General features: G+C 47.4%; 1 protein-coding gene across 3 annotated transcripts in view; it reads right to left on the bottom strand.

Moving 5' to 3' along the window:
- Window positions 1-15,521, bottom strand: part of PPME1 (protein phosphatase methylesterase 1) — a 170,904-nt gene that overhangs the window by 151,481 nt on the left and 3,902 nt on the right. For all 3 annotated transcript variants that reach the window (XM_063306009.1, XM_063306008.1, XM_063306007.1), the window contains exons 3-11: window positions 14,979-15,071; window positions 12,516-12,573; window positions 11,606-11,657; window positions 8,301-8,455; window positions 7,588-7,678; window positions 7,297-7,362; window positions 5,738-5,870; window positions 4,917-5,046; window positions 950-994 (exon numbers count right to left, since the gene is read on the bottom strand). In XM_063306009.1, coding sequence (XP_063162079.1) covers window positions 950-994; window positions 4,917-5,046; window positions 5,738-5,870; window positions 7,297-7,362; window positions 7,588-7,678; window positions 8,301-8,455; window positions 11,606-11,657; window positions 12,516-12,573; window positions 14,979-15,071 — 823 coding nt within the window. The remainder of the gene's footprint in view (window positions 1-949; window positions 995-4,916; window positions 5,047-5,737; window positions 5,871-7,296; window positions 7,363-7,587; window positions 7,679-8,300; window positions 8,456-11,605; window positions 11,658-12,515; window positions 12,574-14,978; window positions 15,072-15,521) is intronic.

Raw genomic sequence — 15,521 nt, 5'->3', positions numbered from 1 at the left:
GGATTAAAATACGCCACTTTGGGAAAATCAGTGCTTGAAGATACATCCTTTATGACTTGAGAATCCAGTTAATTCATTAGAAAATAGTGTTTTATGTTTACTGGATTCCTGAAAGAATTATTTTAAAAAGCTGGGTATCGGATGTCGCTGAAAAAAATGTGAGGGTTTTTGGACTCACATGATTTGGTCATGTCCAGTCCCTTTTGGTTTCCAGTTACAGCATAAGAGTGTAGTCTTGGGGAAAAAAATACAGTAGTTAAAGATGTAAACGTGATGTTCCTAAATGTGATACTCCAAAAACAGGACACTTGGAATTTTATGAAGAACGTGGGCTTTCACGTGGATGGAAATAAATTTATTTTCCAGATTCAACATACATTGTCTTTACACATTTTTGACTTGTCTTTATATTCTAAAAATGGGATGATGGAAGAATTTGTTTTATATAGTCCAGTTTTAATCAGTTTGTGGATTGTATTAATTTTATATTGATATATGATTCCTATTTTTCCTTTCCTTTTCTTATTTTCTTCCTTTCCTTCCAACCCTCACATTTAGTTTATTTTAGTCACTGCAATGTATGTAGTTTCTTAATGTGTTATCGATGGAAAGGAGGGTGGACACTACAGTCCAGAATACCTGGGAGGCACCAGACTTCCAAGTTAAAACCTTTCTATAATTAATGAAGACTTTATTTGGGAATACTTCTCTGGCTGCTGCAACTAAGCCAATATTGTTTTGAGGCTTTTAACACCAATGGGAGCTTGTCTGTTCCTAAAAACACACGGTGTTCAGAAAGCTGCTCTTCGCATCCATTTCACATTGGGCAATCAGGCAAGGTCGTCTGCTGCTAAAAATATAAACAGCCCAGAAGTGGTTCCCCTTTCCTTTGCCTGGTGTTACAGCTCTTTTAAAGCAAACACATCCTGGACCGGAAAGTTAATTTTACCTTGCATCTGGCCAATGGTGAGATCTTTATCTAGCCTGTCAACACCTAAAAATCGATGGGTGTTGGAATTTGGGTGGGGGGAGGGAGAAGAGAAAGAAGGAAGGAAACCATATGTTAATCCAAAGTTCTTGCCCCCTTTTGAATGTATTCTTTACCATTTCTGATTTACCTAAAATATATATACTGTATATACTCATCTCTTCAGCAAAGGATCGTTACCGTGTCGTGGTGCTGGAGCTTGAGCACCTCAATGATGCCATGAGCTAAACCGTGAAGGGCCACCCAAGACGGGAAGGTCATGACAGAGAGGTCAGACTAAATGCGATCCCTGGGGAAGGTAATGGCAACCCACCTCAGTATTCTTGCCGTGAAAACTAAATGGATCAGTACAACCAGAGATATGTCGGTATACCATCGGAAGATGAGACCCCCAGGTCGGAAGATGGTCAAAATGCTACTGGGGAGGAACAGAGGATGAGCTCAACTAGCCCCAGACGTGATGACGCAGCTAGCTCAAAGCCGAAAGGACGGCTAGCGGCCGACGGTGCTGGTGGTGAACGGCGAATCCGATGTTCTAAGGATCAACACACCATCGGAACCTGGAATGTAAGATCTATGAGCCAGGGCAAATTGGATGTGGTTATTGGTGAGATGTCAAGATTAAAGATAGACATTCTGGGCGTCAGTGAACTGAAATGGACTGGAATGGGCCACTTCACATCAAATGACCACCAGATCTACTACTGCGGACAAGAGGACCACAGAAGAAATGGAGTAGCCTTCATAATTAATAGTAAAGTGGCTAAAGCAGTGCTTGGATACAACCCAAAAAATGATAAAATGATCTCAATTCGAATTCAGGGCAAGCCATCTAACATCACAGTGATCCAAATATACGCCCCAACCACAAATGCTGAAGAAGCTGAAGTAGAGCAGTTCTATGAGGATCTGCAGCACCTACTGGACAACACGCCTAAAAGAGATGTTATTTTCATCACAGGAGACTGGAATGCTAAGGTGGGGAGTCAAATGACACCTCGAATTACAGGTAAGTATGGCCTAGGAGAACAAAACGAAGCAGGACACAGGCTGATAGAATTTTGCCAAGACAATTCACTCTGCATAACAAACACTCTCTTCCAACAACCTAAGAGACGGCTTTATACATGGACTTCACCAGATGGACAACACCGAAATCAGATTGATTACATCCTTTGCAGCCAAAGGTGGCGGACATCTGTACAGTCGGTAAAAACAAGGCCTGGAGCTGACTGTAGTTCAGATCACGAACTTCTTCTTGCACAATTTAGGATCAGACTAAAGAGATTAGGGAAGACCCACAGATCAGCTAGATATGAGCTCACTAATATTCCTAAGGAATATGCAGTGGAGGTGAAGAATAGATTTAAGGGACTGGACTTAGTAGATAGGGTCCCGGAAGAACTCTGGACAGAAGTTCGCAACATTGTTCAGGAGGCGGCAACAAAATACATCCCAAAGAAAGAGAAAACCAAGAAGGCAAAATGGCTGTCTGCTGAGACACTAGAAGTAGCCCAAGAAAGAAGGAAAGCAAAAGGCAACAGTGATAGGGGGAGATATGCCCAATTAAATGCAAAATTCCAGAGGTTAGCCAGAAGAGATAAGGAATTATTTTTAAACAAGCAATGCGCGGAAGTGGAAGAAGACAATAGAATAGGAAGGACAAGAGACCTCTTCCAGAAAATTAGAAACATTGGAGGTAAATTCCAGGCAAAAATGGGTATGATCAAAAACAAAGATGGCAAGGACCTAACAGAAGAAGAAGAGATCAAGAAAAGGTGGCAAGAATATACAGAAAACCTGTATAGGAAGGATAACAATATCGGGGATAGCTTTGACAGTATGGTCGGTGAGCTAGAGCCAGACATCCTGAAGAGTGAGGTTGAGTGGGCCTTAAGAAGCATTGCTAATAACAAGGCAACAGGAGACGACGGCATCCCAGCTGAACTGTTCAAAATCTTGCAAGATGATGCTGTCAAGGTAATGCATGCTATATGCCAGCAAATTTGGAAAACACAAGAATGGCCATCAGACTGGAAAAAATCAACTTATATCCCCATACCAAAAAAGGGGAACACTAAAGAATGTTCAAACTATCGAACAGTGGCACTCATTTCACATGCCAGTAAGGTAATGCTCAAGATCCTGCAAGGTAGACTTCAGCAGTTCATGGAGCGAGAATTGCCAGACGTACAAGCTGGGTTTAGAAAAGGCAGAGGAACTAGAGACCAAATTGCCAATATCCGCTGGATAATGGAAAAAGCCAGGGAGTTTCAGAAAAACATCTATTTCTGTTTTATTGACTATTCTAAAGCCTTTGACTGTGTGGACCATAACAAATTGTGGCAAGTTCTTAGTGGTATGGGGATACCAAGTCATCTTGTATGCCTCCTGAAGAATCTGTATAACGACCAAGTAGCAACAGTAAGAACAGACCACGGAACAACAGACTGGTTTAAGATTGGGAAAGGAGTACGGCAGGGCTGTATACTCTCACCCTACCTATTCAACTTGTATGCAGAACACATCATGCGACAAGCTGGCCTTGAGGAATCCAAGGCTGGAGTTAAAATCTCTGGAAGAAACATTAACAATCTCAGATATGCAGATGATACCACTTTGATGGCTGAAAGTGAAGAGGAACTGAGGAGCCTTATGATGAAGGTGAAAGAAGAAAGTGCAAAAGCTGGTTTGCAGCTAAACCTCAAAAAAACCAAGATTATGGCAACCAGTTTGATTGATAACTGGCAAATAGAGGGAGAAAATGTAGAAGCAGTGAAAGACTTTGTATTCCTAGGTGCAAAGATTACTGCAAATGCTGACTGCAGTCAGGAAATCAGAAGACGCTTAATCCTTGGAAGAAGAGCAATGACAAATCTCGATAAAATAGTTAAGAGCAGAGACATCACACTGACAACAAAGGCCCGCATAGTTAAAGCAATGGTGTTCCCCGTAGTAACATATGGCTGCGAGAGCTGGACCATAAGGAAGGCTGAGAGAAGGAAGATCGATGCTTTTGAACTGTGGTGTTGGAGGAAAATTCTGAGAGTGCCTTGGACTGCAAGAAGATCCAACCAGTCCATCCTCCAGGAAATAAAGCCAGACTGCTCACTTGAGGGAGTGATATTAAAGGCAAAACTGAAATACTTTGGCCACATCATGAGAAGACAGGACACCCTGGAGAAGATGCTGATGCTAGGGAGAGTGGAGGGCAAAAGGAAGAGGGGCCGACCAAGGGCAAGATGGATGGATGATATTCTAGAGGTGACGGACTCGTCCCTGGGGGAGCTGGGGGTGTTGACGACCGACAGGAAGCTCTGGCGTGGGCTGGTCCATGAAGTCACGAAGAGTCGGAAGCGACTAAACGAATAAACAACAACAATATACTCATCTACAGATAGTCCTTCCTTAATGACCATTCGTTTAGACTTACGATGGCACTAAACCTGACTTGCGACCAGTCCTCACGCTTATGACCATCGCAGGGTCCCTGTGGCCACGTGATCGCAATTTGGGCACTTGGCAGCTGCTTCGCATTTACAACCACTGCAGCATCCCGTGGTCTTGGGATCGCCATTTTCAACCTTCCCAGCAAGCAAAACCAATGGGGAACCACATGATTTACCCAACAACCACGTGGTTCACTTAATGACCATGTGATTCGCTTAATGACTGCTGCAAAAAAAGGTCGTGAAATAGGTCAGATTCACTTAATAACCGCATCTCTTCGCAACCGAAATTCCGGTCTCAATGGTGGTGGTTAAGTGAGGACTACCTCAGATAAGCCCATCTGCAGATAAGCTGATCCTTGAATTTTTAAGCAAAATACCATGAAAAATTCATCAGGTAGGGAAGCTTCTTCCACTCCAGCTTGAAGAGTGACGGGGTGAGTTCCAGTAAGGGCGAAGAGGGAGGGAGCCAGGCCTACCTGCTAAAAGCAGCAGTTTGGGAACAGGGCAGTTGAGGAAGAGGTTGGAGAGGCCCCTGAACCAGCCCTCCCAGTATCGCTCCGTCTTGGCCAGCTCAATCCGCCATGTGTACGCTGCTTCTTTTTTGCTCTAAGGAGAGAAGAGGCCCTTTTGAAAACACGCGACCGAGCATGCCACTGGGAAGCATCATCGCTTACAAGCAACAGACACCAGCAGCTACGGAAATACCAGCGTGGGAGAAGATGTGCAATTCACACTGATATTTATTCAGGGTCTAAGTGTTTCTCAACCTTGGCGGCTCTTAAGACGCGTGGACTTCAACTCCCAGAATTCCCCAGCCAGCCATGCGTCTTAAAAGCCGCCAAGGTTGAGAAACACTGGTCTCAGTGTTAACACGGTAAAAGCCTCGCTTGTCAATATATTTTCTAGAGAATTCACGCAGTCACATACATGCAGGTTGGGCTAAAATAAGATACTTCAAGGAGAAGCAAAGAAAACCACGAGATGTGACATAGTCTTCCCCAAGAAGAGGCCAACGCACACAAAAAAACGTGTTCATACCACACACCTAACAAGCTGTAGTTTGGTTTCTGGACTCAGTTGAAACCAGAGAACGGCTGAGACTGTGCTTCAGATGTGGTGCCTCTGAGTGCCCAAAATCCAAGTGGCCTGTTGTGAGGACACACCACTTCCAGGACATACACAATGGCCCCTTCTAATATCGGAGCATCTCGGCCACAGGACGTTTTGCGCAAGCTTGAGGCGGAAAGTACCAGACTGGGAAAAGGGCTGTTCTAAGTTCCCGACAAAGGTTACTCACCTCGACATCGTCATCCTTCTTCTTTTTGTTCATGGATTCCCCGTTTTCACCATCCTCGTCGTCCTCTTCCTCCTCTTCTATAATTCCTTCCACGATCGCTTTGGGGCCTCCGGGGCTCGTGGCTTCTTCGCACCTGATTTCAAAGTTTTTCAAGAAATGAGGAACGTATGATTCAATTAAGCCCTCCAAGAGTGGCAAACTCAGAAAATGAGACCGACTTACAATTTCCGGAATGATCTTTACTGCTAGTAAGGGGCTGTAACGGAATCTTGGAAGCCTGCCAAAGCAGTTCTCCAGGTCAACTTATACCTAACGCAATCAGAAATGTTTTCAGTAATGGTCCTGCTCCCTTCTCCGTGTTCCCAGGGTCTGTCATACATCCCATCACAGGCTGCCTCTGTTTCAAATATTCTGTATCTGTCTTACGCAGGTGTGAGCTATGTAAGACCAGATCACAGGAGGGAGGGGAAGAAGAAGAGGAAGAAGAGGAGGAGGAGGGGGGGAGGATGATGGTGTGGTGGAGGAGAAGGAGAAGGAGGAGGAATGATGGTGGTGGTGGTGGTGGAGAAAGAAGGAGAAAGGAGGAGAAGGAGAGGAGGAGGAGGAGGAGACAAAGACAGCATGTGAAAAGAATATGGGAGGAGGAGGAGGAGGAGGAGGAGGAGGAGGAGGAGGAGGAGGAGGAGGAAGCAATTGCTAGAAAGACAATGGGACTCCCTAAATTCACCTTTCCAAATTATGGCAGTAGTGTGCTTTTCTATTTTATACCTTTGTCAGGAAGATAGGGACGAGAGCTCACGATGAAGAGACAGAAGGAAGATGCTCTCTACACCCAAGCAATTAGCAGAGGGGAGAGGCCGCTGAGCTCTGACCCCCCATTCTCAGCATTCAAACTTGTTAAAAGAAAGTCTGTGTGAATCTTCCTTCTCTGATCATGCTCTACAAGAGTGTTTTTCAAACTTGGCAACTTAAAAGATGTGTGGACTTCAACGCTCGGAATTCCCCAGCCAGCAAAGCGCTGAAGTCCACACTTCCGAGCGTTGAAGTCCACACATCTTTAAGTTGCCAAGTTTGAAAAACACTGCTCTAACACCCCCCTCCCCCAAATTTCTGCTCCGCAAGGAAGAGGCTTGACAAAAGGGCGCAAATGAAAGGATTTTCAAGTATGTAAGGAGGCAGCTGCTGACTGGACACAGAGGCTGGGTTTGCTAAGCAACAGGGCTGCACAATTCAATCTCCCAGAGGTGCTTCAGAGCGGGCAGGAGTGTTAACACAGGACCTGTCTCCAACCACGCCCTGCATTAACACACCTGCCCATTCCCAAGCACTTTTGGGAGATGGGATCAGAGCCCTGCACAGCCGTAAGAAATGCTGTGTACCACCTCTTCCGACTCAAAGTCCCGAAGGCGTGTGAATGGCCATCTCATCCAACTGTCCTGGTTTCTTCAGAGGTTTGGGGGAAAGGAGGGGGGGTGGTTCACACCCCTTCCAAGCTGCCAGTCTATGGGACCTTCACGCCTGCGGATAAAATCAGAAGGAAGTTTAAAAAGCCAACGTACTGTTTGACTTGGCCGATCATGGATACTCTAGCTGATTCGAGATTTCTGATCTGCCCACTCTTCACACTAGGGAAAAAGACAAGCGGTCATCAACACGGACTTAGTAAGTGGGTAGTGCCGGTTTAGTTTTCCTGTCTTTTTAGCAAAGAAGATTTATTCTGAGCTTTTCTCTCCCAGAGAAAGGCAAAGTAGCTAACAAGGGGGGTCCCTGCTCTAGTTCCAGAGACGGGGCAGTGAAGTTGGCTTATTTCGATGGGATGTCGAAATAGACAAGCATGGTTCCCACGTTACCTCCATTCGATAGCGTTTTCCAGAGACTTGAATGTCTTCGGGCGACTCCGAAGGAAGTTTTGCATGCTGTTGAGGGCATCCATGGCTGTCCCTGCATCAGTGACAGAGGGGCATCGGGTATTAAGCAAACTAGCACGTATCAGAGACCCTTTTTGCTACGCAGATCTCATTTAAGAAGGTGAAGAGCTGGTTCTTCCGGCAAGTGTTGGGTAGGGTGAGGCTGGAACCCAGTGAAGCTGAGTTGGGATGCATGGAGAAGTGTCTGCTTTTGAGGCAGTGCTCAAAACCTGCCAGAGACCGCTGTCTTGCGGTCTCCTTGCAAGGAGCAACTGTCTGGAGCATTGATGGGTGATCTCCCATCCTTTCCTTTGTCAGAGAGGTTCGAAGAGCTGGTCTACTTGCCAGCTCTTTGCCGCAGTCATCAGTCCACCAGACTTCTTCCAGAAGTCAGCCGTATAAGTCTTTTAAGTAAATTCATTTTACTCAAACATTACGGTTTCAGTCTTACACAGAAAACTGCTTGTACGTTAACATCAACACGCGAATGAAAAGCAAAACGTTTAAATAATCCTTTCCCAACTGAGTGCTCTCCAGACATTTTGATACTGCAATTCCCAGAATTCCCTAGCTAGCATGGAGACCCACGGGGAGTTAGTCTGGAGTCTGCAAGGACAGGAAAGGCTGATCTAGAAAAGAAAATTGTGGAGACTTACCTTCCACAACATCAATCATGCAGAGACCCAACAAGCTGGGCACCAGATTGGACGCTGCTGTGTGGACAGCAATGGCACCCCCCATGCTGTGCCCAATCAGCATAATGGGAGGGCAGAGGTCTCCATACATCACTTCCACCACGTTGCCAACGTCTCTACAAACAGAAAAACGTAAGAACACAAGGACGTAAGCTGCGCCCTGCTGGATGGGACCCCTGGCCCATCTTGTCCGGCAGCCTGTTCTCCCAGTGGCCCCCCAACTGCCCAGGGGAGCCCACCCATCTCCCAGCAGGTGGCCTTCAAGGGCAGTCCCTTGCCATCAAGGCTATGAGCCGCGGATCCCCAGGACTTCCAGGAAGTGGTTCAACAGTTTTGAAGCCGGACAAGCTGGTAGCCATCTCCACATCTCATGGTAGCCAACTCCAAATTTGAATTAATGCTGTGTATTTCCTCTTGTCTGTCCTGATCCTTCCAGGATCCAATTTCACTGGGTGACCTCTGGCTCCAGTGTTTGGGGAAAGGGAACATGCCTTCTCCTTGTCCACTTTAGCCGCACCATGCATAATTCTGTACCCCTCCATCACGTCCCCTCTCATTCGCCTCCCTCCTAGACTACAAGGCCCCCAATGTCGCAACCTTGCTTCATAGGGGAGCTGCTCCAGGCCCTGGACCACCTTGGCTGCCCTCCTCCGAACCTTCCCCAGCTCTGCTACATCCCTGTTGAGGTGTGGTGACCACGGTATTCCAAATTTGGTCACACCACTGATTTATATGCTATGCTATTGGCATCTCCGCTTTCAATACCATTCTTTATTACCCCTAACACGGCTGTGGCCTTTTTTTTTTTTTACAGCAGACACACACTACGTTGGCACCAGAAAGGGACATGCTGGCTGATGCTTTCCAGGGGCCGAAAGATACAGGGCAACATATGCACTGCATAAATTCCGGAGCGCCATCTTTTCCCCATCACTGATGGTTTCCTAGAAGAAGAATCCGAACCCCTGGTCCTGAAAAGCACATTTGGCTTGTAGATGCCAGCCCCAGCCCTGAGGCATCTCCTATGTTTGCGCACCACCCGGGACACCTCACTTAGATGTCCTTTTGGTGTTAGCCACTGAGCTTAATTATTCCACTTGGATGAAAGTTGCTTTCCACTTGCTCCACCCCCACCCCCACCCCACAGCTGAGAGATGAGTAAGGAAGTAAGACCGATCCTACAGGGCCCTCTTCGTTTTCTATTGTTCTGATGCGGTCATTATTTAGCAACAAGCGTTTAACCTACAGAACTGGTCCCTTCCATTGTGAGCTTGTAGACGGAGATGGGGAGCCGCAAAAAGCTTTTCCAACGTGGGACATCTTTGTATATTTACACGTAAGTCTGCCAACCTCCCCTCCTCTCCCTCGCTGGGCAAGCTGCAACGTCAGAAAGCTGAACTCTGCACCCAATTAACCAAGGAGCACAGTGCTAATTAGCTTCCTGGAATAAAAGACGATGCCAAGACCTTTGAAGTTGGCACGGCCCAGATCTGATGTGCCTCAGGCAACGGCTACGCTCGCTTCAACCCTTGCACAAACACGACTGTCATGCCCACACAATAATTAGCCGTCTTCTCTCCCCAGCAGCATCCTTTCTCCACGTACACCACACAGGAGTCCCATCCGTTCTTTGGCTTGCAAGTTGGCTGAACTTCTGAGTAAGTGGAATGCCCATAAGCATTCCATAGCACCTCAACAGCTGAGCAAAGCGTGAGAAAGCGTTCACTTCAAAGCAGCGACCCAGCCCGGACTCTTTCACCTGGACTCTTGTGCACCTAAACTAAGCAATGTTTAGAAAGTGCCCAGCCTTCTCTAATCGTCTGGATATGCCCAAAGTGACAGGATTCCCACCTAGCAAAGCCAATCTGGAAGGCATCGTATTGGGACTAGCTAAACCAGCCATTAAGAGGGAAGCTCAGACTTCTTCCAGCTACGGCTTCAGTGGGGTAGGCCCTCACCTTCAGTCTCTCCCGCCCGCCACCGATCCAATACCTCCCACCTCCCCGGTAATAGCAGCAGTGGGAAGAGTCTTAGAAATGAACATTCATGAAGCATTTCGCTTTGATGGGAAATATCCCACCAGCACAGCTGAACGGCCGTTTTAGACATAATGGACCATTTTCTGTTTTGTTTCAATTTCACCCCTGCTAGGGTTTGGAAATTAAACTGAAGTTTTATTGCAGTTATGTAATTATGCAAGTGACATAAATGGATGCAAATGGTAGAAATGGAAAGAAATGATGTACATTTGGATTTAAGAGACACCTCCTCCCCTCCCACCCCACAGTTTTGACCGTACTGACATTCTGCAAGTCTACATCTTGTTTGTTTTAAGTAAAGTATGATCTCTCTTGGTCAGCTTTCCCATGTTGGTTGCCCTGCAGCTCTGTGCTGGCTGGGGTGATAGAAATTGTGGTCCAACAATCAGCGAACATCAAGGTGGGGGAAGTTTTTCTTTTGGACTTGAGTCGTCAATGCTTTAAAAGATGATCCAAAGTTGGATCTGAATTGGAAGGCAGAAGGTCGTCTTTGTTACAAGGGATTTTATAGAAGCCAGCGTGGAACACAGATGACCTAGATCAGTGGTTCCTCAACGTTTTTGTGCGAGGACCCCTTCACGTTCTTAAAAATGATCGAGGACCCCAAAGAGCTTTGGTTTATGTGGGTCACATCTGTCGATATTTACTGTATTATAAATTAAAACCGAGAAACTTTGAAATCTTTATTTGACTTTATGGACCGCCTGAAAGTCTCCCAGACCACACTTTGAGAACCTCTGGTCTAGAAACTTAAGGAGAGAGACAGGGATTAGCAAAACAGCAAATTTCCAGCTCCCAGCCGGAGGAAGGGGAACGAAAGACAGGACTACTAGACACACTCCAAGACTTAACAATAACTCATGCCCTCAACACACTTGGTCTAGACCAGTGTTTCTCAACCTGGGCCACTTTAAGGTGGGTGGACTTCAATTCCCAGAATTCCCCAGCCAGGCTGGCTGGGGAATTCTGGGAGTTGAAGTCCACCCACCTTAAAGTGGCCCAGGTGGAGAAACACTGGTCTAGACCACTGTAAAGCACTCTGTGGGGGTACCTTGAAGGTCACTTGGAAGTTCAGAACGCAAAGGCCCAAACCGTTGCCACCAGAAGCGTAATCTCCCAGCCTTCTACCGGCTTCCTGTTAGTTTCCATGTGTCATGGTTCACCCATCACACCACAGTTTAGAGGTTTAAAACACCCCCCTCTCCCCCAAATTATGGAGCAACCTACTTGGACATCGTTTCTGCAGAGAGGTCTTCAGGGTTCCGCACTTTTGTCTCACCTGCAACGAAACCAGGTCAGATTAAACAAGCCTGAATTAAGAACAGTTCTCCCCTGTGCAGATATTGATCAACCAATACTGGATTACACCTGGATTACATCCGATAAGGGGCAAGGCCAGGTATCACTGGTTGCCACGTCTCTCCATTCCAGGGGAAGAACCACTCTGAGGAATATTCTAGGCATCTGTTGGATAAAGTTACTTGGCTGCACTCTGACTGGAGCACAAGTACGCAACATAGGGTGTCTGACCCTGTACAGGTAGTCCTTGTTCGACGACCACAATTTGGACCAGAATTTTGGTCGCTAAGCAAAGCGGTCATTAAACAAATCCAACCCAATTTTGTGACCCTTTTCGCAGTGGTCATTAAGCAAGCCACTGTGGGCATCAAGCAAGCCACATGGTCGTTAAGCAAATCACACGGCTCCCCACTGATTTTGCTTGCCAGAAGCCGGCTGGGAAGGTAGAAAATGGCGACCACGTGACCATGGGACGCTGTGATGGTTATAAAAGCGAACAGGTTGCCAAGCACCCAAATCATGATCATGTGACCGGGGACACTGCGACGGTCATTAATTGCGAGAACCAGTCCTAAGTTATTTTTTTCAACACTGTTGTAAGTCTGAACCATCTCTACACAAACGGTTGTTAAGTGAGGACTACCTGTAACTCTAGAGGAAGTGGACAGGATCCTCACGACTACTGACTTGGCTACCTGTCCTTCATGTCCATGATCCTCCTGGCTAGTTAAGACTCAACCCACTTCCATATTCCTGCCAAGGAAACTTCACGGGCTTCCCTCCGAAACGGGTGGCGATCAAGTGCAACTCAGAAGAGAACGGGCTTCGAACGACTTACCATGTCCTCTCAGATCCAAAGCTACGATCCTGCACTGAATACGGTTAATGATGGCAGCCTGCAAAAAGGGAGAAAACGGTAAAATCAGAGAGGGGAAGAGCTCTCAAGCCACGGCCCCACCCTTGTAGAAGGGGTGGGACCCCAAGGATCACCTAGCCCAGCCCTCTGCAGTGTACGGGAGAACCAACTCAGCCAGCCTCGAGAGGTGACCCTCCAGCCTCTTCTTCAAAGCCTCCAGAGATGGAGAACCCACGATCGCTGCTGGAAGAGCATTCGGCTGCGGACGGATCTTCCTGTTGGGACGTTTTCCTTGTATTTCAATGAAATCGAGGTAGCTGCAAGCCATACCTGTTATTTCTGCTCCTAGTTTCCCCGGCCAGTGCAGTCAACATGCCCACTGCCCAGGCTGGCAGGGGATTCTGGAGCCTGAGGTCTGGAAAGCCTCGGACTGAGCCCGACTACTTTAACAGCTCCAATCCTGGTCTTTCTGCAAAAGGGGAATTCCATATTCCCGCCGACCCCTGGCTGTTCTCCCCCCGCCCCCCCGGGACCCAAAGCTTTGCACAAGGCCCCGCTGCAGGAAATAAGACGACGCCCTCATTATACGTCCCTGCCACTTAACAGCGTTTATATAAATGGGTTATTTTGGGCGCTGCAATGAGGAAGCAGCATTTCTGCCGAGGGGCAGTTTTAAAAATAGGTCTTCGCTTGGAGGAAAATGAAGCCAGGTGACAAAAAGAAGTGTTTCCAGCAGGAAAAGGCAGCTGGATGGTTTCAAACAGAGAAGTCGATGAAAGCAGTTGGCGAGGAACAGCTGCGCTGGCAATGAGGCTGCTGGGTAGATGCAACAAACAGCAGCCACGGGGCAGGCCTAAAACACGCCAGGCAAGTGTGGAAATCTGTCTTTAATTCAGCTTCCCGTGCTTGGAAACGGAGTAGTCGCTCCCTGTAGGTTTAATAATGTTCCCCTTTTTGCCATATCTAAAAATACAATTTGCAGGCAACTTTCAAAGAACCTTTGCAATCACAGTTTTTCTAGAGGCGGAATATACGGCTACTTATTTGAACTTTTCGCAGCCAGATCGTGTATTGGTTGAGACCGGGGTTTTTTGGGCTGTTCTGGCTGGGGACAGTAAGAGTTGTAGTTCCATTTACCCGGGGTCAGGGCAAGCCCGGATCAGCCAAAAGCCACCGCAGGCTGGCCAGGGGTCCTCCGATCCTCCTGCTAGAGATCCTAATAACTGTATTCTCAGCCTGCGTTCCACGCCATCTTACATCTCAAGGGACGGTGTGCCGAGTTCATAAAAACGTCTGCTGTCCAGTCACACCAAGCACGGACATCCATCCTGTACAAAGCTGACGCATTTATTCGTTTGTTCAAGTCCGCTGCCACTGGCTGGCTCTCAGAGGGCGACAATAAAAAGTCCCCGGTGTAATCAATACAAGCAAACAGCCCAAAATTAAAACCACAGGATGGCGTCACAAATTCTAAATCCCAACGAACCAACAACAGATTTTCCAGATTAGACTAGTTTACGCTGCGGAGAAATTTAGCCTTGCAGGAAAGACCCTGGCTCTTTCTCCTGGCTGGCCTTGTTGGATTCCTCCTGCGGTCCAGGATGATGAAATCCCTCCCCTCCCCTGTGGCCAGCGAGATGCCCTCTTCCGCACCCCACTCTGCCTTCTTGGCTACTCCTGAATCCACGCACCTGGGCTCTGCCTTCAAAGCCCTCCACGGCCTTCTCCCAAAGCATCCTAGTCCTTCCCAGCTTCAGTGGAGACCTCCTAGTTTTCAGAAGACCTGATGCTTTCTCCCTTGCCCTCCAGCACGCTTGGAATTGTCCATGCTTTCAGCAAACTTACAGGTAGTCCTCGACTTATGACCATTAGTTTAGCAACTGTTCAAAGTTACAACGGCGCTGGAAAAAGCGACTTACTACCGGCCCTCACATTTATGACCGCTGCGGTCACATGATCAAAACTCCGGTGCTTGGTAACCAGCAAGTATTTATGACGGTTGCAGCATCCCGGGGTCACGTGATCACCATCTGCAACCTTCCCAACCAGCTTCCAACAAGCAGAGTCAATGGGGGAAGCCGGATTTGCTTAACGACCATGGTGATTCCCTTAACAACTGCAGCAAAAAAGTCTGTAAAATCTGATGTGACACACTTAACGACCGCCTCACTTAGCAATGGAAGTTTCAGTCCCAAATGTGGTCATAAATCGAGGACTACCCATACATCCTACAAATCCTTCCTCAGAGCCACCTTTGCTTTACTGCTAACTTCTTGGACAGGCTTCTTCACCCAGGCACCTTCCAGATCAGGGGTTTTGGGGTCCCAGAACACCTAGACAGCATGGTCAATGCTAAATCCAGGTTGGAGAAGACAGTCCTTGGAAAGGATCTGCCTCTTGTGGTCAGGACACCAAGCACCAGCAACAACGGAGCAAAGGACTTACAGTGAAGACAGCCCAGGAGAGAGCAGAATGGCCTCCGCCGTGAAGGAGCAGCAGCACGGGTCCTTCTGAGCCACTCCTGTAAACTCGAAAAGTGTATGAACAGTTAAGGACGTGACACAGCCTCCTCCAGAAAGGCCTGAGCTTTGGGAAGGGGGGGGGGATATAAAACTACTACAAGCAGCGTCTGATGATCACTATGATTATTACCGATTATCATACTGGATGGCAGTCAAGAAAGAGGGTGAGGAAACTCTCAGAGTTGGGGCAGCCACCAAAGAGGGCTTCCTTGTTTCCATCCTGGCATGGAAGATTTTAATGCCCAGACTTTTTCTATCAGAATGGGTAGCCCTTATTTTTAAGCAAGCAAGCAAGCAAGCAAAGGATTTCTCAACTAATCCTTTCTGCCGCTCTTCCACAGGCATTTGACTACACTTGCTGCATTGCCTGGGCACCCACCGAGTTGAAAGAACCACTAACTCAAACAGACCCAAGTCTGCCTCCTTGAAATGGGAACACTGGACCACAAAGAAATAGGACGTTGTC

The sequence above is a fragment of the Candoia aspera genome, chromosome 5 (assembly GCF_035149785.1).
Source record: "Candoia aspera isolate rCanAsp1 chromosome 5, rCanAsp1.hap2, whole genome shotgun sequence".
Classification (NCBI taxonomy): domain Eukaryota; kingdom Metazoa; phylum Chordata; class Lepidosauria; order Squamata; family Boidae; genus Candoia; species Candoia aspera.
The sequence above is the reverse complement of the archived record's forward strand: the minus strand, read 5'-3'. Positions and strand labels throughout refer to the sequence as shown.